Below are 26,412 nucleotides of genomic sequence, written 5' to 3' on the forward strand. Positions count from 1 at the left end.
AGCTCTGTCGACAACAGACCAGTGACGAAAAGCGGCGAGCTGGGCCAACGCAAGCTTTTTTTGTTTTAAGCGAAAAGCTTCACTAGGCTCGTTAACACCGCGCTTCGCGTGGGCCACCCCTGGGCGTCGCCGTGGCGCGCCCTTTCCCTCCTTGCCACCTCCTCCGTTCTCCTCCTCGCCACCGGTTTACCCTTCCTCGCTGCCGCGCGGTCTCCACCGCAGTCCCAAGAGAAGGTTCTTTCGCAAGGCGTTGCGATAACGCGTGAGCGGCGGCGGCGGCCGTAGAAGAGGCGCAGACATTCGCCATGGAAGGAAGAAAAGAAGAACCAGAAGTGGTAGCGAGGGAGTTGGCTCAAAATCTATGCCGCTATCGTGGTGCTCCCAGTGCCTTGTGCGCGAACTGCGAAAGCCATGACGTCAAACAAAGCATAAATGCAGCTTTTCGCTTGTATATCCAGGCTTAACCAGAGCTAAGCCACTGCGAATTTTTTCATTATTCAGAGGAAATCTGAAATTCTCTTGTGAAAACACCCGCTTGTAAGGCGCTCAGCTAGTAAAATGCTTATATGTTGTTCGTACCTCGTCAGCTGCCGAAGTAGCCGCGAACAGTGTACTTGCACGAACACGAGGATTACCCAGAATTAGCCTGCTCTTTAATCAAACGAGAAGCATTTAGATTATCGGCACGAATATTGAAATCGTCAGTTTATTCATGCCAGTGTTCGTGCCAAAATCTAAATGACGAACACAGTTTTAAAACTAAAGATCTTGAGTGCCCTTTATTTGCGCTTAATTTATTTTGTACGATGTTTACTTCTAGGTGATTTCACGTTTGTGAGATATACCTCTGATGTAAAAATGAAGTGTGCATGCACACTTCCAAGATAGCACTTCCAATTAAGTGTGCCTAGATAGAGAGTGTCTACCTACTCTATGCCGCGAAGCAGGTTGTGGTACCATAAAATAGTACTGGAGCCGTTTGCACGAATTATAGTTTCTCTTGCCTCACAGCATTTCAAACCTTCAGCCTTCCGATCGCGTATCTACAAAGCACTTTACTCACACCAGCGCCAGAAATACTGAAAGAACGATATGCGAATATAACTCTCATTCCAAGTCCTCTTAGTGCATCTTCATTAATAGGCGCCGTATTGAATGAAACTGCATTCAGCATTTGGCCGACCATAATCCTGGCAACCTTTTCAACCTGTGATCTTTAGGTAGCTTTTTATTTTTGCTCTAATTTGTCCAAGCCTAGCTAATTTAGGTCATTTATGTGCTTTAAGGGGACGTATGGTTAGGTGCGTACTCTTCAGTTTATAATAAGGGAGTAATTACTCATTGACGTCCACCGGAGCGCAGCCAAACGGCTACAAAGGAAAGGTAACAGCTTTCTCAGAAACTTCGCAGTTAAAGAAAAATTCGTCCTGGTCCGGGGTTCGAACCCGGGACCACCGCTTCACCAGAGCAGTCGCTCTACCAATTGAGCTAACCGGGACGGCAACCTCATGATAGGGCGAGAGTGAATTGATCAATAACTAGAAGTGGGAACAGTGTTGGCCAAATGTTTAGGGGAATCCCCCAAGGTGGAGTAAATTTTGTAATAAGGGAGTAATTACTCATTGACATCCACCGGAGCGCAGCCGAATTCTACATATACAGTACGGTCCATTGTTAAAGGGAACATGTGATTGCGTGGCCTGCGCACATGCGTCTGATGCCGCCCATTCTCGCCGCATCTGGGCAACAGGGCTTCGCGAAGCGCGGAGGCCACGCGATCGCATGTTCCCTTTAACATTGGACCGTACTGTACCATCTCCCTTTAACACCTGCGTAAGACTTCGATTCCAACCAGCTGCATCTTTCTGTACATTTATAGCCTCTATGTTTATCCAGAAAAGAAACGCGCAGCCTGTGTACCTTTTAAGGTTATGCATGTGCTTTAGGGGGAAGTAAGACCAGGTGCTCACTGTTCTTCATACCAGTATTCTACGTGTACTAGCTCTCTTTAAGACCTGCGTAAGACTTTTCGAAACCAGACAGCAGCATATTTCTGTACATTTAAAGCCCGTGTGTTTGTCTGGAAAGGAAATGCGCAACTTGTGTACCCCCTTTGCTAAAACTAACCGAGCAACAGGTTCTTGCTTCTCAAGCGTATAAGGGAGTCTTCACGGCAGATCTTAAGTCTTAAAGTTGCATAGCCATAGGGCAAGAGTTCACCTTACTTTGCACGGATTCAGAGCTTAAGGACTGCTATAAACGCTTCGCTACGTACTGCAGGGCAAAGGCCTCTCCCATGTCTAATTAACCCCGTCTTTTGCCAGTTGCAGCCACCGTATCCCCGCATACTTCTTAATCTCATCCGCCCACCTAACTTTCTGCCGCCCCCTGCTACGGTTGCCTTCTCTTGGAATCCGCTCCGTTACCCTTAAGGACCAGCAGTTATCTTGCATTCGGATTACATGCCCTGCCCAAGCCCATTTCTTCCTGTTGATTTCGACTAGGGTGCCATTAACCCGCGTTTGTTCCCTCACCCACTCCGCCCGCTTCCGATCTCTTAACGTTAAACCTATCATTTTTTTTCGATAGCTCGTGCGTTGTCCTTAACTTAAGCTGCAGGCTGATGATCATGATGATGATGATGCCGTGGCTAAGAGAGAAGCCACCGTTGCCCGGTTACTTTTGGCAAAGACAGTACGTCTTAAATGACATACGTACGTCTTAGATACGTCTTAAATGACTTAAAGGGCCACATAATACGACAAATTCCTACAGTGACAAGATATGCTCATGAAGTCGGCAATATTTGGACCTCCGCCTACGTACCTTGTAGCAATGTTTGCAGCATCCGCAGTAATCTAAATACGCTCCACAACGGCAGCTCCTTCGTCGTGGGCACATTGCCTGCTCGCAGACGAAATCATCACAACCGACGCTGGCAAATTTGCCGACCACGCTACTACAAGCAAGACAAAAAGAGGAACGGAAAGAACGACAAAAATCAGGCCCTCTCTTTTCAGGACTAAGGTGCCTGTGTAGCATGCACTTTAGAAATTGCTTCACAAGCGCCTTTTGATAAATCCTTCGCTGTGATACACGAGTCAGAACGAAAACAGCCGTCAGAAAATCAGGAAACTCGTTGGCCCTAGCTTAGCTGTTATGCCACGTCACTATTGACATTCGAGACCATTTGGCACTGCATGTTTGGCAAATTCAGCGCCAAAAAAGACGACGACGAAATGCAAGAACTACCCCTCTTGCTTTTCGTCCTCGCCTGTTTCTTGCGCTGAATTTCCCAAACATGCAGTGCCACGTCACCATTAGCAATCGGAGACCGTCTGGCAACGATGGTGTCAAGATTTCAGTGGCGCCAACTTTTTCTCGTTTGCTACTTTGCCATAGTCACTTTTCTTTAATTTCTGCTATGCCTAAACTGCAAGTTAAAATTATTGGTTCGATTCAGGGAATGGCTGATATTAGGATTACTTACCTGACGACAGCGATGGAGATGACCATTCCCGAAACCAGAGCAACCTGCATCCCCATCCTGCGACTAAATGCGAGCTGTTTTAGCAAAGTTTGCATTCGCAACGATCGCCGTACCTGAGTTCAGTCCTTTATTGATCCTTTGATTGCGATGGGGCAAGCAAGAATGGGAAGTGGCCGGGAATCACCGAATAATTATACAAATAACGAGATTCTATGTCGACTTCGTGTCTTGCCACAGATATTTTGTTGCGGCTGGAATCGTGTTGCGCATGCCCCCCCCCCCCCCCCCCCCCCCCCCCCCCCTCAAAAAAAAAAAACGCCTCACCCTTGATCACTACAACCCTGCAAGTGTTTAATGCTCACAAGAGGTCGCATGGTTAACAGGTCTACCAGGGAATCTTAGTGCTTGTAACTGTCCCATATTACTGAACTAGCTGATTGCGAAGTTATTTGTCCTCTCAGTCTCAGTAGGTTCAGTGAACATTTAAAGGGTTCATTTGACGCTCTGGGTGAATTAGTAAGTTTAAAACTGATTTTGCTCTGAATGCTTTATTAATTATGTCATCCCTTTACGGGCGGCATGTTGGTTTTGGTACATCAGAGCCCCTACGTTCTATCAAGTGTGAACTGTAACCAAGCAAACTACTTTTATAATCAAGAGACATCTTACCTCTCCTGTATCTTCGGAGCTAAATCAATGCTTGCTCCCTTTTAGGTGCTGTGAAGGTTCAGCTGAATGCGTTTTTTGCAGCTGTCGTTATGTAGAAGGAACCGTGTAGTGCTCGCTAATAAAAACTGGACCGTCTTTACACACAATGCTCTTGAAACGATAGAGCTTTTTCTCGTGCAAAAGGAAAAAAAGAGGGGTTCTCTTTAAAACGGAAAAGGTGTAAAAAGCTAGGCTTGCGCATTGTCTCATCCAGTCTGTGGTTCCTCGGCTGCCTATTTGTTTAGTAGCGTGAAAGTTCAGGCGCTGTATCTGATAAACAGCTGACAACATTTTGCAGAGGTTTTTGCTATGATAAATTTAGTTGCGTTGTGTGTTTGAGTGCATTTGCCGTTTGACGTACAAAATACACCTAAAATTGAACAACTGGGGTAACCCATTACCCATATTTTTATCGACCGCAGCCATTTCCAATAAAGCCGCTTCACTAAATATGGGGAATCACACTATGTTTCTTAGCTACTTGAATACATTTTTTTTGTTTTGTTATTCCAAAGATGGCGTTTTGCGCCTGTTCATACGGTTTCCCGGCGTGTTCCAGGTCTGGTTTAGGTTTTCAGGTTCAGATTTAGGAAGCTGATAATTCATGTGGCTACGGAATAGAACGTAAAAGAAGTATAAACAAGTGGGGAAATCGGGATTCGTACCGTCCAGGTGTCCACCCAATATATAATTGCTATAACGCGCCTTTCCTTATGGGCTCCGTGCGCTGGTATGGAGGCGCCAGCTCTCTGGAACACCCAGCACATTCCTTCGGCCGATTCGACCGCATTGCGGTAGCCGTCAGACGTACTTTACTGCCCCTCAGCCTCGCTTGAAGGGAAAATGGCAACTAATACCTCAAAAAATAGTTGGTTCCTCCATTGGACAATATACTAAATTCATCATCATCATCAGCCTGAGTACGGCCACTGCAGGGCAAAGGCCTCTCCCATGTCTCTCCAATTAACCCTGTCCTTTGCCAGCGTATCCCCGCAAACTTCTTAATCTCATCCACCCGCCTGGCTTTCTGCCACCCCCTTCTACGCTTGCCTTCTCTTGGAATCGACTCAGTTACCCTTAAGGACCAGCGGCTATCTTGCCTTCGCATTACATGCCCCGCCCAAGCCCATTTCTTGCTCTTGATTTCGACTAGGATGTCCTTAAGCCGCATTTGTTCCCTCACCCTCTCCTCCCGTTTCTGGTATCTTATCGTTGCACCTATAATTTTTCTTTTTTATAGCTCACTGCGTTTTCCTTAACTTAAGCTGAACCCTCTTTGTTAGACTCCATGTTTCTGACCCATAGAGGAGTACTGGTGAGATACAGCTGTTGTATACTTTTCTCTTCAAGGATATTCGCAAACTGCCATTCATGATCTGAGAGAACCTGCCATGTGCGCTCCACCCCATTCTTATTCTTCTGATTACTTCCCTCTCATGATCCGGATCAACTGTCACTACCTACCCTAAGTAGACATGTTCCCATGCTACTTCCAGCCCATCGCTACCAATTGCGAACTGCTGTTTCGTTGCTAGACTGTTGAGCATTACTTTGGTTTTCTGCTTTTTAATTTTTAGCCCCACCGTTCTGCTCTGCCTGTCTAACTCATTGATTATTCTTTGCCGGTCATCTCCTGAGTGACTTAGCTAGGCAATGTCATCAGCTAATCGCAGATTACTCTGGTATTCTCCATTAACTCTTATCCCCAACTCTTCCCATTTCAGGCCCCGGAATACCTCCTGTAAACAAGCGGTGAATAGCACTGGCGGGATTGTGTCTCCCTGCCTGACACCCTTCCTTATTCGAATTTTATTACTGACTTTACGGAGGACTATGGTAGCTGTGCAATCGTAGATATCTTCTAATATTTGCCCATAATGCTCTTCTACACCCTGACTGTGCAATGCCTGCATGAAAGCTGAGGTTTCCACTGAGTCAAATTCTTTCTCGTAATCAATGAAGGCTATATACAGGATGTTTCACCTAAGACTTTCTGCAATTTTTAAAAATAAGCTATTTGTATTAGATGCGCGATTTTTCTGGCATAGCATTGTCAGTGGTGTAGTACATCATAATGCAGCTAAGACGTGCTAACTAGCAGGCTTGTTAACCAATATTTAATAGTTAACTTTTAAACTATTACCGTTGGGCTCCTTAATTATTGAGAGGCATGTAGCCCACCGTAAGTAATACCCATATCAGTTTTTAGAATTTCGAAAATGCGGTTACCCTTGGCGCCGTGGCCCAACAAATTTCGCCTACATTGCGCCAAAATACATGCGGTTTGAGAAGCTTGCAGGCAAAGCAACCTCTCCAGTGCACATAACTCGTCGAAATAGCCAAAATTTGTCGGGACGCAGCGCCGAGGATAATCGCGTTCTCGAAATTCTAAAAACGGATATGGACATTACTTACGGTGGGCTATGTGCCTCTCAATAATTAAGGAGCCCAACGGTAATAGTTTAAAAGTTAACTATTAAATATTGGTTAACAAGCCTTTTAGTTAGCACATCTTAGCTGCATTATGATGCACTACACCACTGACAATGCTATGCCAGAAAAAGCACACATCTAATTCAAATAGCTTATTTTTAAAAATTGCAGAAAGTCTTAGGTGAAACACCCTGTATAGGGGTTGGTTATATTCTGCGCATTTCTCTATCACCTGATTGATAGTGATTGATATACTAAATTAATCACTTCTGAGACATATGAAATATCCAGCGCCTCTTAGCTAGTCAGCTTACCGCACTCTAAACGCGAAAGCAGTAAAAATAGAGTAAGCTCTCCTCTAGCGCACTCTATTTTATAGACGGAAGTTCGGCAGACGACAGTCTACTCCGTTTTTACTCCCGTATAGGCGTATTCCTGTTTCCAGTGTGATATCTGGGTTCGTCTCCGTGCTTTTCACGAACCAAATGTTGTACAATCTACGGACATTGTGAGCGTTTTCACAGCGTTGGGATTATGTTTTGCGCTATCGCCACTTGTGCCATTTGTGGAGTCCACCGGGTTCTACATTTCCCCTTAGAACATTTGAATGGAACGCCAGCAAAGGGCAGAAATCAACGATTACAAACCTGCACAGTTGGTCCGGGAGCTCGTGAGGACTGCACTCCTCTTTAGGCCGTCACGCCACTTTCGTAGCTGTTACATCACCGGAAATAAATAAGAAGTGATTTTTATAGATTTGCACACATTGCTGATCAGCTGTTTTCCTTTGCACACTTCATATGTACACAATACCAAGCTTTTCGGTAGCACAGAGGGGCGGCTTTCGGAATTATTCAGTGCAGTATTGGTCCTTTTCGGAATCGTCTATTGTTTCAGTGTTGTAGTCGCATGGCTGCGCATGGCTGGATGTCAACGAGTAACTACTGCCTTATTTGTTGATTCATTCCAAATTTCCAAATTAAAGCCTTCGCTTTTACAGATTCTGGAGAGCAGCACAAGCGACATGCGAAGATTGTGTGTGGCATATCTCCTTTTCTTCTTTGAATGAAATTACGCTATTAAAAATTTTGGTATACACGACAATAAGTAAACATTTAAAATTATTTCAAGCATTGTTTACTTCTTCCGTGCATGCTTTAACGAGCCCCTCGTTTAAGGCATCCTCGTTTCCACCTGAAAAGGCGAAAGTCTGCCCGACTTTTTGCGTTTGTTATCGGTCCCATTAAACCAAAGCACCTTAATGTGTGCAACTGAACAATGACCATTTGTTGACATGGTATTTGTACTGCCTTAAGTATTAAGACCAGGGTTAGGATTTCATATATGTGGTCTATAGAAGGAGCTTCGGGCTCCAAAGGGTTATAAACAGGCGGCCGGTCCCACCGGGTCCAGGTTGAACACCAGGAGTAAACACCGCGGGCTCTTGGCGTATTAAGAGGTGCAGTGTTGCCCGGGCAGGACGAGATCCAGAGGGAGGTGGGCAAGGGTCCCAGACACATAGCTTTGAAGGCGCGTTTCCTGGCAACTGTGTATCGGGGGCAATACCAGAGAAGGTGGTCTAGGTCGGCCGTGCTGTGGGGTGTGGTGCAGATGGCCGAAATATCCGGTGGTGCCCATTTGCGATGAAAGTGGTCGAGTAGGTATGTAGTCAGCAGCTTTCTGGTCTGGATTCTTCGAACCGTCTACTTGAGTGGCAGCTCACTGAGGCAAGGGAGCTTCTAAGAATTCGCTGTGGTCACGTGGTATACGTAACAGCGAGAGCGATTTATGGCTTGCTGATTATGAGGTAGTCTTCTTCCAAGCTTGAGGAGGTACAGGCTATAGACGGAAAGTAGATGTGCATGTGCCAAGCGATGGACGTTCTCACTGCTTGAGATACCAAATTGTGCGGGAACGTTGCGAATCTTGAAGCTGTGGTCATTGCCACGGATTTATAAAACCTTGTGACGAGTGTCGGAAGAGACACGACTGAAGTACTTAGATTAACTGGCGCAGGCTTGGTATGTTACGAGTACTTGCCACTGCGCGTACAGGTGGGGATGTGGGAAGGTCCCCTGGCTCCACTGAGGTAATCGCAGAAAGCTTGCAGTTCAGCTTATATGCACTGGATTACACAACTGGCAGTGTGGTGATGACGGCCTTGGGAGCCAGTAGCTTGGTCGTACGGATCTTGGGAGTAGTATACAGGGCGGTGTCGTTCCAAACCGGAATAACAGCACCTTTATTGAGAATACGTTCGTGAAGCAAGACGACTTGCAGAGAAGGGGCGTTGCGCTTTACTTGAACACATTTTCGACTGTCTTGATGCGCTGCCTTGCGAGAGAGACAAGATTTGCTGTCTGTGTTGGCAATGTGCTCCCATGCGCCGTGTACAGTCTTTGTCAAAAGTAACCAGGCTGCATGGTTTGCTTCTAGCTTGTATAGTGGAGCCCTCGTGTCTTTAATAACTGTCAAAAGGTGTTGGAAGGTAAGAAGACCCCCAGCCATTACCTTCAACGACCATTTCAGCTTCAGGGAAGCTGTAAGGGCTCCACTGTACGAGCTAGAAGCAAACCATGCAGCCTGGTTACTTTTGACAAACACTATACTACGTAAGAGGGGCGGCAGAGCTGCAGGATGTTGGCCTAGGCGAAGGAGTGGGCCTCGACCGGTCTGTGCAGTTAGAAGCCTGGTTTCAATGCATCAAATTACCGACCAATCTCCCTTACTTGTACGGCCTGCAAAATCCTGGAACATCTAATTCTCAAGACATTGTATCATTTGTTGAAGAAAATAACGTAATTGTTCCTAACCAGCATGGATTTAGAAAAGGTTTGTCTACGACCCCTCAACTGATTGAGACAGTTCACGAGCTAGCGTTAACAATGGATAAAAATGGCCAGACCCATATCATATTTTTAGACCTGTCCAAAGCGTTCGATCGAGTTTCCCATCCTAAGCTCCTCCAGAAACTTATCCATTACCTCAGGGACAACATGATTACCAAATGGTTGAAAAGTTATCTAACAGGTAAACGGCAATATGTACATTACAAAGAACATTCTTCGAATTGCGGCGTTGTGTTGTCTGGCGTCCCACAGGATGTCGTTCTAGCACCAGTCCTATTTCTTCTTTTTATCAATGATCTGCATGATAGCACTGACGTTACAGTAAGAATGTTTGCAGACGTCTGCATCATCTACAAAGAAATACCCTGCCGTGACGACCCGACAACTTTCAACAGTGCGCTTGACGATGTAACATAATGGTGTCAAACATGGCAGATGGGAATTAACGTAGAAAAAACGGTTTGTATGACAGTGACGAATAAGAAAGTACCCATGAACTTCCCATATTATCTACAAGGACAGATGCTGAGGAACGTGCAAGAGTATAAATATCTAGGCATCATAATTTCATCCGATCTAAAATGGAACAAACAGGTAATATATATATCGCTAATAAAGCAATGGCAGCTCTCTACTCGCTCAAGCGCTCGCTTAGATCTGCATCAATCGATACTAAGCGCCAAGCATACACGTCACTTGTCCGCTCTGTACTGGAGTATGGAATAATATGTTGGTTCCCCTTCCGCAAAGAGAACATAATAAAACTGGAGCGTGTTCAAAGGAAAGCGGTTAGATTCATTTCTAACAAGTATCGCCGTCATGACTCACCCACAGAACTATTTTTCTCAGAATATGTTTTCTCCTTGCTTGTATCTTCCTTTGGGCTTTTAATTGTTATAAAATGTTAACCTCTCCAGAAGTGTCCTCGAGCAATGTGATTGAGCAATTCGAATCTGCAAGACGTCAAGCATCCTCCAACAATTATCTTCAACCCAATTCACCTAAAAAGATCAGAGAGGGTACATCAACTGGCATGATATGATTGAAACAGCGCAAGGCCCAAGGCTAAAGAAGAGAGCAGAGGAAAGGAGGAAACGGACAACTGACATTTATTTGGCAGGCTGTGCGTATAAATACATTTACACCGCAAGAGGCTCATTCATGCACCCGGATCCCTGCAAGACAACACAAGCTAAGATGTGCAGTTCGGAAGGTCGTAGCAAGTATACTGGAGAGAAAGATGGCGAGCAGGTGGAGTCTTTGATCTTTAAGTTTTATTTTTTGGCAGATTGTTCGTAATAATGTCTATTGAGAAGATGGTGCCACTTTCGCGAGTCACGTGATGAGGCGGCATCCGGCCATTGCGTAACTGGTGGAGACTACTGCTGGCGTACTAGCGGTGACGGCGGAATTAGAGCAGATTGTCTTGCTCTTAAAACAGCGTGAAATTGGGCTAGATGGCGCATATTGCTTGAGACAAAAAAAAAGTGCATGTTCTGCGTCGGTCTTTCTTGCGTTTGTCTCCCTGTAGCGCTATTTTTTTCTGTCGTCTTTGTCCTTTACGTTTTCGGGGAATGGCTTGCAGTGCCCCATGCCGCCAGTGTGGAAGTCTTGGTCATAGTTGTCCAGCTCGCAGAAGTGGCCTTCCAAGCACGGGTCGTCTGGTATGATGGTGCACACTTCGTTAGCGCACTGCAAAAACAGAGCACAGCAAAGTGCGTCGAGCGCTGAAGGCTTTAACCTTGTACAGCAAATTACGTGCACCAGAAGAGGCACATTGTAGTCTTTTTGTGCGCGTATTTCACTACAGGGAGTGGCCTTTATCGCGGAACTGGGCTTTGGTCTGGGGATGCTGTCGTCCCAGAAGGTGACAGCGACCAGACAAGAGGATGATGACTGCACCAGTTGCTATCTACTTTCATCAAGATTTGGCATTGCTTCATAAGGCGCTCGTCTGGGGTAGAAACGCAAAAGGAGCCCGTGTGCTGTGCGGTGTCAGTCCACGTTAAAGATCCCCAGGTGGTCGAAATTATTCCAGAGACCTCCACCACGGCACATCTTTCTTCCTTTCTTCTTTCACTCTCTCCTTTATCCCTTCCTTTACGTCGCGGCTGGGTTGTCCACCGAGATATGTGGTCGATGTGTGGTTGATGCCCTGGGCTCGTGTTTTTTTCCACGCTTTGAGGCACCTTATTTATTTCATACTGCAGATCATGTTACAGATCCAAGCAGAACAAATACATATTAGATATTAAAGATACACGGGCAACAAGTAAAATAAAAAAGGCATGCAGGATGACTATGCGCTGACATTTATTGTGTCGGAGAGTTCCACTCGCTGATGGTACGCGGGAAAAAGGAAAATTTAAGTTTGGTTGGTTTATTGGTGTTTAACGTCCCAAAGCGACTGAGGCTATGAGAGACGCCGTAGTGGAGGGCTCCGGAAAATTCGACCACCTGGGGTTCTTTAACGTGCACTGACTGTGAGGATCTGTGTGATTGCAGGTCTTATTTTAAACAAACACAAAAGTACAAACAATAAACGAGGCGGCTTTTATCGGAAAGGAAACCAATTTCAATATGAGCGAGAAAAAAGGAAAGTAACAAGAGAGCACCGCAACAACACACGGGAAAAACACACGGGGGAACAGAACAAAATGCTTACGGAAAATACAGGAAAAAGAAAGTCAAAGAGGAAAGTCACACTACTTGTCTCTTATTCGAGCAACGAGCGGGGAGGACTGGCGGTGTCGGGCAGTCAGGGAGTCTCTGGGTGTTCCAATGTCGATGCAACGCTACCGCAGCGTCAGCGTCCGTGGCTCCCAGCACAGTTCCCAGGTCTGGTATCCCGGAAAAGCCACGTAGGCACCCGAGGCGGCCTGTGTGGAGCAGCTGACGGATGGACGGAGAAGAGTGGCGCCTGGGCCTGGTGGTTGAGGTCTCGACGATGGATGTCCAGGTCTGGTGGCCCGGACGTCTGCGGCTGAGGCCCAAGCCCGGAACTCGGGGAGCCAGCAGAACTCGTCCACGTCCGTCGCCCACCGCGCTCTTCTCTTCTCTGCCACGTAATCCTCTTCTACCTGTCCCGGCGTACCCCTCCGCACGCGCTCCTCGTGCTTTGTCTTCTTTTCCTCACGAACGCCGCTGGGTGGCGCTATCTCCTTACAGAAGGCCCCCTCTTCGGAAGTTTTTTCCAAGGGAAAGAACTCAACTTCAGGAGAGCGACACCAGACGCGTTCGACGATCGCAACACAGAACACCGCACACAGCGCGCACACTACACACCACACACAATACGACGGTCGTCAATGTTCGAAGTGTTCACAGACATTCGCACACACAGCACAGAGAGCACATGGAAAGTCAACGTAAAGCGTCCATAGAGGGCGAAGAAACACGGAAAGCATAAAAAGTAAGTAGCCGACACCCAAAAACAAACATGAACAAACACAGACAATGCCAACAAGAACAGGTGTGGGCTACATTCTTCGGTATTCCATTCTTCACATCAAACCACTTCACCGTCGCGAGAACTCTTTCAACTAGTACTTCCGTTTTCCTTTGTGAAACCGGTTTCTCGAAACCGACCTCGGTCTCCACCATGGTTTTAAATGTCCCCGTCGTACGATGTTATACCCTCTGTGCCGGCCGTTGTCCGCCGGCACCGATGGAGAGAGAGAGAGAGAGAAAACTTTTATTGCTCTTTCAAGAGATTCGCGGAGATGAAGACTTCTTGGTCGTCCTGCTTGGGCGCTGGCGACTTGAGTCTTCGAGCAAGGGTGGGCCCTCAGTCCAGGGCTCCACTGAGTCGTGCCGCTTCAACAGCGTGCTGTACCAAGGCCCTCTGGACCTCGAGCTCGCTGCTGGAGAGACAGCTCTCCCATTGCTCCTCACTCGGTGTTTGATAATTGTGGAATGCTATGTTTCTTTCGCACTCCCAGGTAATGTGATAGAGTGTAGGTGTACCGCCGCACCAGGGACAGTCTGATCTGAATTGCGTTGGTGACATTTTGCTGTATATGTACAGGTTAGGAAAAGTGTTCGTCTGTAGCCTACGCCATCCTACAGCCTCTTCCCTAGTCAGTGCTCTGTGTGGTGGTGGATACCTCAATCTAGTTCCCCTATAAAGTTGTAGGGTCTCTGCGTAGCCTCCCTCGCACGCGAGTAGCCGTAACTCCGGGGCGTCCGATAAGCCTGCTCGGTAAGTGAGCCCTCGAGCCGATGGAACAACGGCGTCATTTACTTTGTTCTCCCTTTCCTTTGACACAGTCGGTTGACACTTAGCACACGATCTGACATAACTTTTAATGTCAGCCTGTACACCGGGCCAGTAAAACTCACTGAGCACCCTTGCTATTGTTTTCCGTATTCCTTGATGGCCGGATAATGCACTCTTATGCGCCAACTTAAGGACTTGCGTGCGTAAGCCCTTCGGTACCACCGCTTGCTCAACGACTCGGCCGGGACACACTTGGTATGTCCGGAAGAGAACACCTTCATCTGTATCAAAAAAGTGGGCGGTCTGTCCCTTGCCACGAAATATTTGCCCCAACTTCCTGCGACACACCTCTAAAGTCGGGTCTTCTTCCTGTTTCAAGCGAAACTCCGGCCGTGACAAGTGGAGTGTGTTCAGAGTGGGGCTTTTACTACTCTCTGAAACCTTTGCTGTCACCGTAAGGGAAGGAACATCGACCGCACCCGTCATGGCAAGGGAAACTGCCTGATCAGTTAGAACTGGCGGGTCAACCGAGAATGGAGGTTTAGCGCCAGGGACATTGCCTATTATGATGTCGTATAGGGGTGTAGACAAGCACCGCGCGATGGCCTTACCCGAAAAGTACGGTGAGGAAATCACCACCTCCGCTTCCGGAACTTCTACACGGGTCCCATTGGCCAAGAATAATGTAGCCTGCTTCCCTGTAAGTGCCGCTGCCGGTACAAGGGACTCACGCACAACAATGCCGGTGCTGCCCGTATCCCGTAATACCGAACCAGGCTGGCCGAACACCTCACCGTGCGCCACGGGCATAGCAGTTTCCACCGGGTTGGAAGGACAGACCATCTCCCCCAACTGGCCCTCTACGCGCGTTACCACTGCAGTGCTATCGGGATGTGAATATCGAGGTGTCATGCAACAGGCGGACTCCTGACGGTCTTCTGGTCTCTTAGCTCTGCATGACTGGGCATCATGTCCTACCTTGCGACACCAGGTGCAATACAATTGCTTCGGCTTCGTCCGACAATCCGACGCCTTGTGCCCAGTCTTGTCACAAAGAAAACACCGAAGGCGAGACTGTGGACCTGAAATCTCGTCTTTGGCTTTACCTATCGTGTGCTCCCCCTTTTCTTTAAAGACCAACAAGTTATTTTGCCGTTGTGCTTCGAGAAAATGATCGGCAGCCTCCGCCAGCTTGCAGACTGTCTTGCCCTCCCGTTCACGTAAGAAGAGAGCTAAACGGGAATGACAGTTGTTCAGGAACTGCTCGCTCACGACCATTTCACGAACCACCTCAAAAGTGCGGCCTTCTCCCCGCATCTCGACCCAACGGTCAAAGAAACTAAACAACCTGGCAGCATATTGCGAGGCCGTTTCTCCATCCTGGGGCTTGCTCTGGCGAAACTTTTTCGGTACCCTTCCGCGGTGAACCTAAACCTCTGAAGCAAGGCAAGCTTCGCTTTGTCATAATCCACGGAATCCTCAGGCGAGAGCCGACCGAAGACCCTAAGTGCCTCGCCGCCAAGGCACAAGCTCAACGCCGTTGCCCACTTTTCTTTTGGCCAACCCTGCCATGTGGCCACATGCTCAAACCTCTTTAAGTAGGCATCGAGGTCATCCTGCGCTTCATTGAACTGTGGTATGAGGCTGTGCGGGTTAATGGAGCTGGTCGATGAGACGCTACGCTCTCCACGGTCACTTGGAGGATTTGCGCCACCCTCCATGAGCCTTATTTGTAGCTGCAAGTTCCGCGCCTCTGACTCCAAGCGTTCCTTCGCAGCTTCACGCCCCGTCTCCAAATTCCGTGCCTCTAACTCCAATTTCTGCTTCGCAGCTTCACGCTCAGCGGCTCTCTCTTCCCGTGCCTTACGAAGCTCGTCCTCCACCCACACTCGCAACTCCGCGCCGCACAAGCCCATGCGCTCGCCTAAGGCAACCAACTCTGACGCGCTCATACTGTTCCTAAATTAACACAACAGGCAAAGAAATAATAACCGACCTCGTCCTGTCGTAGTGGACGCCAAATTTGTGAGGATCTGTGTGATTGCAGGTCTTATTTTAAACAAACACAAAAGTACAAACAATAAACGAGGCGGCTTTTATCGGAAAGGAAACCAATTTCAATATGAGCGAGAAAAAAGGAAAGTAACAAGAGAGCACCGCAACAACACACGGGAAAAACACACGGGGGAACAGAACAAAATGCTTACGGAAAATACAGGAAAAAGAAAGTCAAAGAGGAAAGTCACACTACTTGTCTCTTATTCGAGCAACGAGCGGGGAGGACTGGCGGTGTCGGGCAGTCAGGGAGTCTCTGGGTGTTCCAATGTCGATGCAACGCTACCGCAGCGTCAGCGTCCGTGGCTCCCAGCACAGTTCCCAGGTCTGGTATCCCGGAAAAGCCACGTAGGCACCCGAGGCGGCCTGTGTGGAGCAGCTGACGGATGGACGGAGAAGAGTGGCGCCTGGGCCTGGTGGTTGAGGTCTCGACGATGGATGTCCAGGTCTGGTGGCCCGGACGTCTGCGGCTGAGGCCCAAGCCCGGAACTCGGGGAGCCAGCAGAACTCGTCCACGTCCGTCGCCCACCGCGCTCTTCTCTTCTCTGCCACGTAATCCTCTTCTACCTGTCCCGGCGTACCCCTCCGCACGCGCTCCTCGTGCTTTGTCTTCTCCTCACGAACGCCGCTGGGTGGCGCTATCTCCTTACACTGACACCGCACAGTACACGGGCCTCTAGAATTTCCCCTCCATCGAAATTCAGCCGCCGCGATCGAACCCGCGTCTTTCGGGCTAGCAGCCGAGCGCTGTAACCACTGAGCCACTGCGGCGGAGCGAAAATTTAAGTGTGTAAGTTCTATCAAAGTACGGGTTAAGTGAACCGGGATGATGGTGACGTGTGATGCGAGTAGCTAAAAGCGATAAATAGGGTGCAAGATCAAGCGCCCGTTTGTTATTTATGAGCAAGGAAAGAAATTCTTGTGGAATGTTTTTTTCTTCTCGCCTCAAGAGAATGGATACGGTTAGATTTCAGTAGCTCAGATGGAGAATTAAAAGGTGAAAATTTTGAATAAAGAAATCTTACGGCTTTTTTTCGGATTCTTTCAAGTTTCGTAATATTGGTATTAGTGTAAGGATCCCACACAACGCGTGCATATTCGAGCTTAGGCCTGATTAGTGAGTTAAACTCGAAAAGTTTAACCCGAGCGGGGGCTTTGGAAAGAGTAGTAGTAGTAGGAAAAGACTTTTAATCAACCATAATTTACAGGCCGAGCATTTCGACCGCCTGGGCGACCAGAAGCCGCTGTTCTTCTTCCCCTTCAGCGCCAAGCCAGTCGAGCCAGGTGGTGATGGATAGAGAGGGTGGGGGGAAGGAACCCGACTGCTGAGCAGCCGGGCAATAGAATAGGCAATGGGCCAGGTCCGCATAGATACAGGGGCAGTTGGGACAGGAAGGGTCCGATCGATAGCGATAGAGGAAGAGGCGGGACGGGGTGATAACTGCATTCATCTGAATGTGCCGAAGAAGGCGAGACTCCGGCACCGTGAGTGATGGATGAGGGGGAGGGTAAAGGCGTTTGTCGAGGCGGAGCTCAAGGTAGACCTCTTTTATGGTGCGGCGAAGGGTGAGTGTCCCACCGTCCTCCGAGGGCTTGGGCCAGGGGATCAACGGTGCCCGGAAAAGTGTGTCGCGGGCGAGCTGATGGGCCAGCTCATTGCCGTCAATCCCTGAATGCCCAGGGACCCAGCGGAGGAAAACGATGGAAGGCTGCAGTGCGGAGACCGCTCGTTCGACCTCCTGTTGGAGAGAAGGGGTCAGGGTGCGTTTCTGTATGTGGTGTATAGCGGCTTGTGAGTCCGAATAGACTGTGTACTCTTGGAGAGAGGGAAGGAGGGAAAATGACTGGAGGGCATGCGCAATGGCGAGGACCTCGAGGGACAATGCGTCTGGAGGGTGTAGATACGGCCCGCTGGTGTGGGTTTCAGGAGCAGGGAGGTGTGGATGGTACAGGGCGTAGCCGCAGGAACCTCGAGGAGCCACGAAGGAGGCATCCGTGTAAGCTACACCCTGGGTATCAAAGAGAGGGGAATGGTGCTGTGCGGCCGCATGACGACGTCCGGCGTGCAGGACGGGGGACATGTTGGTCGGGAGGGGAAGGATACGAAGATTGGGGGCGGGGGTGGGAATAGGAGAGGTAAACGGGGAGATTGGAATGGGCGAGATACCCGCTTGAGTCAATAACCACTGACCCTGACGGGTAAGGGAAAGCCGGGCAAGCTGCGAGTCACGATGGAGACTGAGAAGAGAACGAAGAGGATGGAAGAGGCCTGTGGCAAAGAGCTTAGTGGTAGAGGTAGTGATAGGAAGGTTGAGAGCTGCCTTGTAGAGGCCCACAAGAGCAGTCTCGAGAGCGTTAAGTTGAGTCTGAGTGAAGGAAGCGTAGGGTGCAAAGTACAAGACCTTGTTGAGGGCCAGCGCGTGGGCAACTCGGCACGCGTGAGCCTCGTGGAGACCTGAGCGTCGAGTGACCACGCGCCGCAGGAGGTGAGTTACAGAGTGGCAGGTGGTGACAGCGCGGTGAAGGGATTGCACATTCTTAGCCGCATGCAAAGGGAAGCCAAGAACTTTGCACTGTGTGACGACAGGAATGGGAGAGCCAGAAAGGTGGAGAGAGACGAAGTGGTTGTGTGAGCGCTGGTAGGAGGAATGGCTGAGAAGGAGAAGCTCGGATTTCTCAGGAGCAGGAGAGAGGCCAGCGGTGGTGAGAAAGGAGTCGATGAGATCTAGGCCACGTTGCAGGGTGTCCTGTACGTGACCGGGAGATCCAGATGAACACCAGAGAGTGATGTCATCGGCGTAAAATATATGATGCAGGTCGGGAATTTCAGCTAGCTGGGAGGCGAGAGGGGCCATAGCAAGATTGAAAAGGGTAGGAGAGAGAACCGCACCTTGAGGAGTGCCTCGGGTGAGGTTGTGGGGGTCGGACAGATAGGTGTCGACTCGAAAGCGAGCGACACGTTTAGAGAGGAATGAGCGGATATAACAGTACATGCGGGAGCCACAGTCTAGGGAGGCGAGTTGGGAAAGGATGTGGTCGTGGCAAACACCGTCGAAGGCTTTGCGAACATCGACGGTCACAAGGGCGTGAATTTGAGTGGGGGTAGGTGACAGAAACGTGTGCTGGAGAACCAGAAACATGTCCTGTGCACAGACGTGGCGTCGGAAGCCGATGAGAGAATGAGGGAAGAACTCCCTCGTCTCGAGAAAATTAGAGAGGCGAGTCAGGGCCATTCGCTCAAGGGTCTTACCAACACATGATGTCAGGGAGATTGGGCGGAGGTTAGAGAGAGAGGGAGGCTTGCCCGGCTTTGGAATCATAGAAATGAGGGAGGAGGTCCAGGAGCTGGGCAGGCAGCCGCTGTCCCATGCATCATTGTAGGTTTTAAGGAGGAATTCTTTGGCGCAGTCAGGAAGGTTGCGAAGTGTGGTGTATCTAATGGCATCCTCACCGGGAGCCGAGCGTGTAGCATTAGCAGCCAGAGCCGATTCGAGCTCCCGGAGAGTGAAGGATTGGTCCAGATCGGGGTTAGGTCCACCGCAGTACACCGGGTAGGAGGGTGCCAGAGGGGGCGGGAGATAGAGAGAGGCGAGCTGATCAAAAACATCGGAGGGAGTTCCTTGAGTGAGGGCTTTAGCTAGAGTGGGAGCAAGGGCAGGCTTAGTGCCAAGGAGGGATTTGAAGAGAGACCATGTGGATCGCGAGTGTAATGCAGAGTCAAGACGGTCACAAAGAGCACTCCAACGAGAGTGCTCGAGGGAGGCGCAGTGGGCGACGATCTCGGCCCGCAAAGCAGTGATCCGGGAGGAAAGTTGGGCATTATGTGGTTGGGAGCGAAAGGAGCGTTGAAGACGTTTACGGCGACGCCATAAACGGAGAAGGTGAGGATCTGGGTCTTGGATTGGGTAACGAGAGCGAACGCGACGGCTACTGGACGTGAGCGCTGCAGAGATGCGCGACGTCCAGTCGTCGTAGGATTGAAAGGAGTCGGAGGCGAGATTAGTGCGAAAAGCATGCCAGTCAGTGTGAATAATCGGATGACAGCGAGGGATGTGGGAGAGAGAGGTGGTGATATGGATGAGAAAGTGGTCACTTAGAAGAGTTTCGGCTGTCACCTGCCAGTGAAAGGAAAGTGAACCCCGAGAGAAAGTGAGGTCGGGTGTCGTAGGGCGTTGTGAGGCAGTGCCCGCTCGAGTAGGAGAGCCAGGAGTATTAAGAAGGGTGAGGTGGCGTTCCTGGGCCAGACAATGGAGGAGGCGGCCGGGTTTGAGGGTTTGTGGGTAGCCCCAGAGTGTGTGAGGGGCATTAAAGTCACCACCAAAGAGGAGATGGGAGGTAGAAGAAAGAGAGTGAAGGAATTTGCCCAGAGCAGAGAATAAAGAGGAAGTGACAGGGGGGTTGTAAAAAGACAAAAGGACGAGTGAGATGCGGGAAGAAGGGTGGTAATAAACCACACCAACTAAATATTTAAGGAGGGTGGAGGGGATGTCAATTTGTTCTACGAGCACGTCACTGCGTACATAAATAGACGCAAGTGGTGTGGCCGTAGTGGCATGGTAGGCGCGGTAGCCTGGGACATTGCGGGCCGTCCGGGTCTCCTGGAGAAGGAGAAAATGAGGTAGGGAGGGGCGGGTGAGTAGATACTGGTGGAGGGGGGTCTTATTGTGACAAAGATTTCGGCAGTTCCACTGCACAATCTCGAGGTCCTCGCCAAACGCCATTATGATAGAGGAGAGGAACGCGATGGTACGCGTTCCTTCTTTTTTGCCGGGGGCAGTGACTCATGGACGGATTGAAGCATAGATGCAAAGGATTCCAATTGCTTTGATTGTGCTTGGAGGGTGGTAAGGATCTGGAGAACCGAAGTTTCCAGCTGAACCAAGCGAGTGTGATGTGCCTGTGTGGTGGTTTCTACAAGGTCAGCCAAAGGGGCGACCTGGGCGCTGGAGGAAGGAGTGGTGAACGTGGCAAGGTGCTCATTTAGCTTGCTAAGCTGGGAGGTAAGAGAGGAGGTGGTTGTCTGGAGGGTTTGAGTCAAGGCATGTATCTGCTGTTGTAGATCGTGGGAAATGCGCTGCTGCTCTCGCTGCTGGCGTTCCAGCATTGCGAGCCGGAGGTCGAAGGAGCGGTTCTCGTCAGTCAAGGATGGAGAGGGTGGTGTAGTGGAAGAGAGGGACGCTGGCACCGAGGATCCTTCAACTATGGCGGCATAGGAGCCTGGTGGTGACGTGATCGGAGATGATGGAGATTCATGATTAGAGGAGGAGGAGGAGGAGGAGGAGGAGGGGGGAGGGTTGGTGGGTTGAGTGGCCCGGCGCAAAGCTAGGCGTCGGAGGTATGCAGCTTTAGCACACTCGCGTTGCTTAGCAAGGATGAAGGGGCAAGTGGGGTCGAGGGAGGGGTGGGTGTTCACCTGGCAATGAACGCACCAGGGCTGGGCACACACATGAGCGGAAGGGTCAGCGGAAAGATTATTTCTTAAAAAACACAGTTTGCGAAAGGCGGACGAACAGATTTTTTCCACATGTGGATTCCAGGACAGATTGTTAGTTAATGTTACACCTAGTATTTGAAGCTGGAAACTTGCTCTAGTGGTGTTAGTCCGAGATGACGCCTGGGGTCAAAAATATTTTTTTTTACGTGTCACGCAACGGAAGTTTGTTTTTTCTTTGTTTAAGGCCATGTCCCATTTCTGGCACCATGCAAGCATGTTAGTTAGAGAGGTATTTTTAGGTCAATCCGCTGATTAGAACATGTAATATCTCGGTACAGCAAGCAATTATCCGCAAACAAACGAATCTCTACGCCCGGAACAGTTGTGTCGACGTTGTCATTTATACACAGCAAGAACAATAATGGTCCAAGTACACTCCGCTGAGGCACTCCAGAAGTGATCACAAGAGCGCCCGATTCCTCTCCATCAATTGAGACATACTGCTTACGGTTAGTGTATAGCCTGAAATCCAGGTAACTAATATCTCAGGAAGGCCAATAGATTGAAGCTTTAGAATTAATTTATCATGCGGGACTTTGTCAAAAGCCTTGCTAAAATATAAGAATATTAGATCAACTTGGCGATTACTGTCTACGGTCAATGCAATGGAGTGAACGATTGTTACTAATTGAATTACTGTTGAATATCTTTCAAGAAAACCATGCTGAAATTTGAATAAAATGGAATGCTGATTTAGTCATTTATTCGATCAGCAATGACGTGTTCAATTGATTTGCAGCAAGATAAAGTAAGAGAGATTGGGGCGGTAGTTTCATAGCATTAAACGATCTCCTTTCTTAGGTACAGGGAAGATTCGGGCTGTCTTCCAGCCACCGGGCAATTTCCCAGTTCGGAAGGATGCTTGAAACACTACATACAAAAACTTTGCAACTGATTCGGCATATCTTTGCAGAAAATTGTTCGGAATGTTATCAGGGCCACATGCTTTTTTGCCGCGAAGCAGCATTTTCGAAGCATGGAATTGTTCCGGGGCCGTTTGCTCAAATGGTAGTTTCTCGTGCTTTGCAGTGTTCCAAATCTTCTGTATCCCGATTGGGTATCTGAAAAGCATATTTCTCTCACTACATCTGCATGTAGCGAGCTCTATATAATAGCGAGCTAAATGCAAATAATTGTTGCATATTTGCAATCATATTTGCAAGAAGGTGCATCTAGCGTTCTTGAAACCGGAGCTGTATTATGCTCGCTTCTTCAATAGGCGCCGTAAGAAACGAAACGGCATTCAGCATTTGCCGACCACAATACTGGCGTCAATTTAAACCAGTCGTCTTGACGCCGTTTCCTACTTTTTTCTGCCTGTTACGTAAATTTATCTGATTCCTGTTATTTAAGTGCTCGAAAAATGTATTATCAATTTTAAACTACATAACTGATACAGGCATCATTATAAAAGCTATGAAAATAGCTATAGTTATTCCACTGCAGAAGGAAGCTGCATAAAATAAACTTGAAAACTATATTGACCAATATTAATACTTTGGTGTGTCTCGTAGATTCTGGAAAAACACTTGCTCCGGACTCCGCCGCGGTGGCTCAGTGGTTACGGCGCTCGGCTGCTGACCCGAAAGACGCGGGTTCTATCCCGGTCGCGGCGGCTGAATTTCGATGAAGGCGAAATTCTAGAGGCCCGTGTGGTGTGCGATGTCAGTACACGTTAAGTAACCCCAGGTGATCGAAATTTCCGGAGCCCTTCACTACGGCGTCCCTAATAGCCTGAGTTGCTTTGGGACGGTAAACCCCAACAAACAAACAACAAACTTGCTCCGCACTATTACCAATTTTCTTGACAGTCAAGGTGTTATGTCCCCTTGTCAGTACGGTTTTATCCAAGGACAAGGCAGTCAGGCGGTAGTGGCTGATTTCGCTGACTTATTAAATACGTCATTTGATCGCAATGAAGTTGCTTGCGCTGTCTTTCTCAACTTCAGGAAAGTTTTCGATAGCGTAAGCCATATTCTTCTAATACGTGAGTTGTCAACGTAGATAATTCATGGTTCTTTCATCTCGCTGTAAAGTAACCTTTTACTTCGTCGTTGCCAATTTGTTTCATTAAGCCCCTTAAAAAGCATTTGATCTCAGATTAGAGCTGGCGTTCCACAGGCATCTTTTAAAAGTCTTTTACTGTTCAAAATTTTTGTGAGTGATCTACTCGATACTGGGCATCTCTCGATTTTGGAGCGAAAGTTCCACTCTCCGAGCTGCAACTTTCAAGGTCAACAATCTTTGACCTTGAGCCAAGCTTCACACGCCCGACGTCATACCACGTGAGTGGCCGGAACTGGAGCCGAGCTCCGCCTGCGCCGAGGTTCCGTCGTACCACGCGTCATGAGAACGTAATTAGCCGCATATAGCGCGCGCCTCACCGCGCTCGCTTCAGTCCGAGCCGTTGAGGGGAGCTTGACTCTGCGGAGCGATGGAGGCCTGTCTTTCGCTCGTCTCATTAGATATAACCTTGTTAAACTCCAGCCTTTTTCAGTACGACGATATCTCATCATATCAGCATTATGCATGTGTCCGCTCTCCTTAACGCCTGAGTTGAGACCGTTCCATACCAACCACATGGATCTTTCAATTTCTAGTCACCTTGTTTGTCTGGAAAGGAAACGCGAAGCATATTTACCTCTAGAAAGACTTAACGTCACTCCAGAACAACACACCGCAGGAAATGCGCTCACTAAGATTAGACATCTTTAGCATACTGTGTACTATGTTACCTTTTCCGGAGTACCGGGAGCTCGCGCGCCGCCAGGGCTCATGCGCAGACTGCCTGGATGGCGCCAGGTAATCAGGAGCTGCGTGCGCGCCGGCCGTATCGGGACCAATCAGCGCGTGCGAACTGATGGTGGGCGGGCTTCCGGTACTCCGGCAACGGTCATACGATGCACGGTGTGTTAAAGGTGTCTATTTTCTTGATACTGTGTACCGCGCAGGTACCGCTTATCGCGTACCGTGCCCCGCCATAGCGCACAGGCGCCTTGTCGACAGGAACGTGGCGCCATCTGGCGCCCTCGTGGTGATTTGAGAACGCGCAGTGGCGGTACTCGGTAAGCGTTAGCCATACGCTCTATGCTAAAAGTATCTATTAAAAAGTTATAGCATAGCGTGGTCTGCTTCCGCGGGTACTACTGACAGTGGCACGCGACCACTGAGTACGCGTTGGTTGATCTCGACGCGGCAGCCGCGCACGCAGACGACGGACCCGTGGCGCCATCTGGCGCCCGTAGGGCGTTCTGCGTGCTCAGTGACACCTCGCGGCAGAGGCTCACGGTAGCGGATCGCGGATGGTGCTATGCTATAACTCTGTTATTAAAGTCTGCGGTATTTACGACCTCCCTTGAGTACCTTGTTGCAGATATTGCAGCAGCGACAACCGTCATGGTGTTCTCCGCAGGGGCACTCCAATGGCGGGCATGTCGTTGGGCACGTAACTCCGGAGCAGTTAAGCTCTGGTGCTGGCCACGCGCTGTTAGAGGAGAGACAACAATGGCGAAAGGAAAACAACAATCAGGCCACCGCGTTTCACGAATAAGACACCAATGTAGGAGGCACTTGAGAAAAAGTTGTCTCACAGACGCTCTTCTAAGATATTTCGCCGTAATTTGCGAGTGATAATTGAAAATGGTCGTAAGCCAACCATGAGGTAGCCACAGCGCCAAACTTAGCTGTTGCGCCAGGTCACCATTAGTTATCGAGGTGTCGTTTGGCAAAGAGGGTGTCAACAGCTCGATAGAAGACTTTGCCTGGCGTTTCCTGCTTCACTAATGCCGCTTTTCTTTAATTTCTGCTATTTCTAAGATGCATTTTAATATTACTGACTCCTTGTATCAATTTTTGTCAAGAGGAATGTATACTATAACCGCTGTTTACCGGTACTAACCTATGGGGCTGAATCGTGGAGGCTAACAAAAAGGGTCCAACTTATATTGGGGACAGCGCATCAAGCTTTCGAAAGAAAAATGATGGATGTAACGTTATGAGGCTGGAGGAAAGCAGAGTGGGGGAGGGAACAAACGTGGGTTGATGACATACAAGTCGAAATCAAGAGGAAGAAATAATCTTGGGCAGGGCATGTAATGCGAACGAAGATAACCGCTGGACCTTAAGGGTAACGGAATGAATTCCATGGGAAAGCAAGCATAACAGGGGGCGGCAGAAAGTTAGATGGGCAGGTGGAATAAAGGAGTTAGCGGGGATAACGTGGCCGCGGCTGTCAAAGACAGGGTTAATTGGAGACATGGGAGAGGCCTTTGTTCTGCAATGGACGTAGTCAGGCTTAGAAGGTGGTTCCTTGCAGCAAATGGTGGCTTTTAAGATGACTTACGTGACTACAGTGACGGATATGGTCATTACGGAAGCCAGAGGTACCTTCATTATGACACTGCAACAAAGACAAATATGAATGTATAAAGTTGGGAAGCTGCGACATGTGAAGCTCAGGCTGCATTCACAAAGCTCGCCGTACTTGATTTCATATCTTTAATGATCCTCGCCTGTGATCGGGAGAGCTAGAATAGGAAGGTGCAGTCAGATCGCGGAAAATTTTTACGCATCATTATCATCATCATCGTCATATTTAGGTATGACGAACTTAATTTCGCGTCTGTGTTTTGCCACGGATGCGCCCTCACGGTCGTAGTGATGTCGAACAAAGTTGCAGGCAGCACATCCCTGTTGATTGCTTAACCCCCGCTAGGGGTTCAAGCTGGAAATAGGTTACCTCTTTTAAAATATACGCCGAAAATTCAGATACGTACTCTTGACGTGCATCACCCGCCTCAGCCACTCGCTCTGTTGGGGTCAAACTGCGCAATGAGATTGCATATTACGGTAAATTTTCTCTCCTAAAAGTTTTGACAACGGCACTTACTTGCTTTGGCCGTGTTATAAAAAGTTAGGCAGCGGTTCAACTCTGCCGAGCCGAGTTTCACGTAGCGAGAGCTACATAAGCTTGAGTCAACATGGTTTATCTTTGGTACATCTTTTATTGTTTCTTAATTCCTCTCATCACTTCACTGATTGGCTTGATGGAGACAAAGATTGATCGATGGTCAGCCTTTCCAGTCTCATTTTTTTCGCTGACAAGCGCACTCACGGCAAGCGATTTCTGCCGGATGGTGAGAAGCAGCTTGCCGTAATGTTCGAA

At 48.8% G+C, this 26,412-nt stretch overlaps 3 protein-coding genes and 1 non-coding gene across 4 annotated transcripts in view; 1 reads left to right on the forward strand and 3 right to left on the reverse strand.

Annotated features, from left to right (window-relative positions):
- LOC149348955 (uncharacterized) overlaps positions 1–3,540 on the reverse strand; it is an 8,003-nt gene extending 4,463 nt beyond the window's left edge. Inside the window, exons 1-2 of the mRNA XM_089585957.1 lie at positions 3,491–3,540; positions 2,827–2,959 (exon numbers count right to left, since the gene is read on the reverse strand). Coding sequence (XP_089442083.1) covers positions 2,827–2,959; positions 3,491–3,540 — 183 coding nt within the window. The remainder of the gene's footprint in view (positions 1–2,826; positions 2,960–3,490) is intronic.
- The window catches only part of LOC149348949 (lysosomal alpha-mannosidase-like), a 278,443-nt gene that overhangs the window by 91,053 nt on the left and 160,978 nt on the right, over positions 1–26,412 (forward strand). The window lies entirely within an intron of this gene.
- On the reverse strand, positions 1,425–1,498 carry TRNAT-GGU (transfer RNA threonine (anticodon GGU)). The gene has a single exon. It is a non-coding gene; the product is annotated as a tRNA-Thr (tRNA).
- On the reverse strand, positions 11,014–25,640 carry LOC149348957 (8.6 kDa transglutaminase substrate-like). Its single transcript, XM_089586082.1, has 3 exons — positions 25,591–25,640; positions 24,612–24,732; positions 11,014–11,172 (listed from the first exon to the last, which is right to left on the reverse strand). Exons 1-3 carry the CDS (start codon positions 25,638–25,640, stop codon positions 11,014–11,016), a joined length of 330 nt encoding a protein of 109 aa, XP_089442208.1.

This window comes from Amblyomma mixtum, chromosome 4 (assembly GCF_055824585.1).
Source record: "Amblyomma mixtum isolate Tamu chromosome 4, ASM5582458v1, whole genome shotgun sequence".
Taxonomy (NCBI): domain Eukaryota; kingdom Metazoa; phylum Arthropoda; class Arachnida; order Ixodida; family Ixodidae; genus Amblyomma; species Amblyomma mixtum.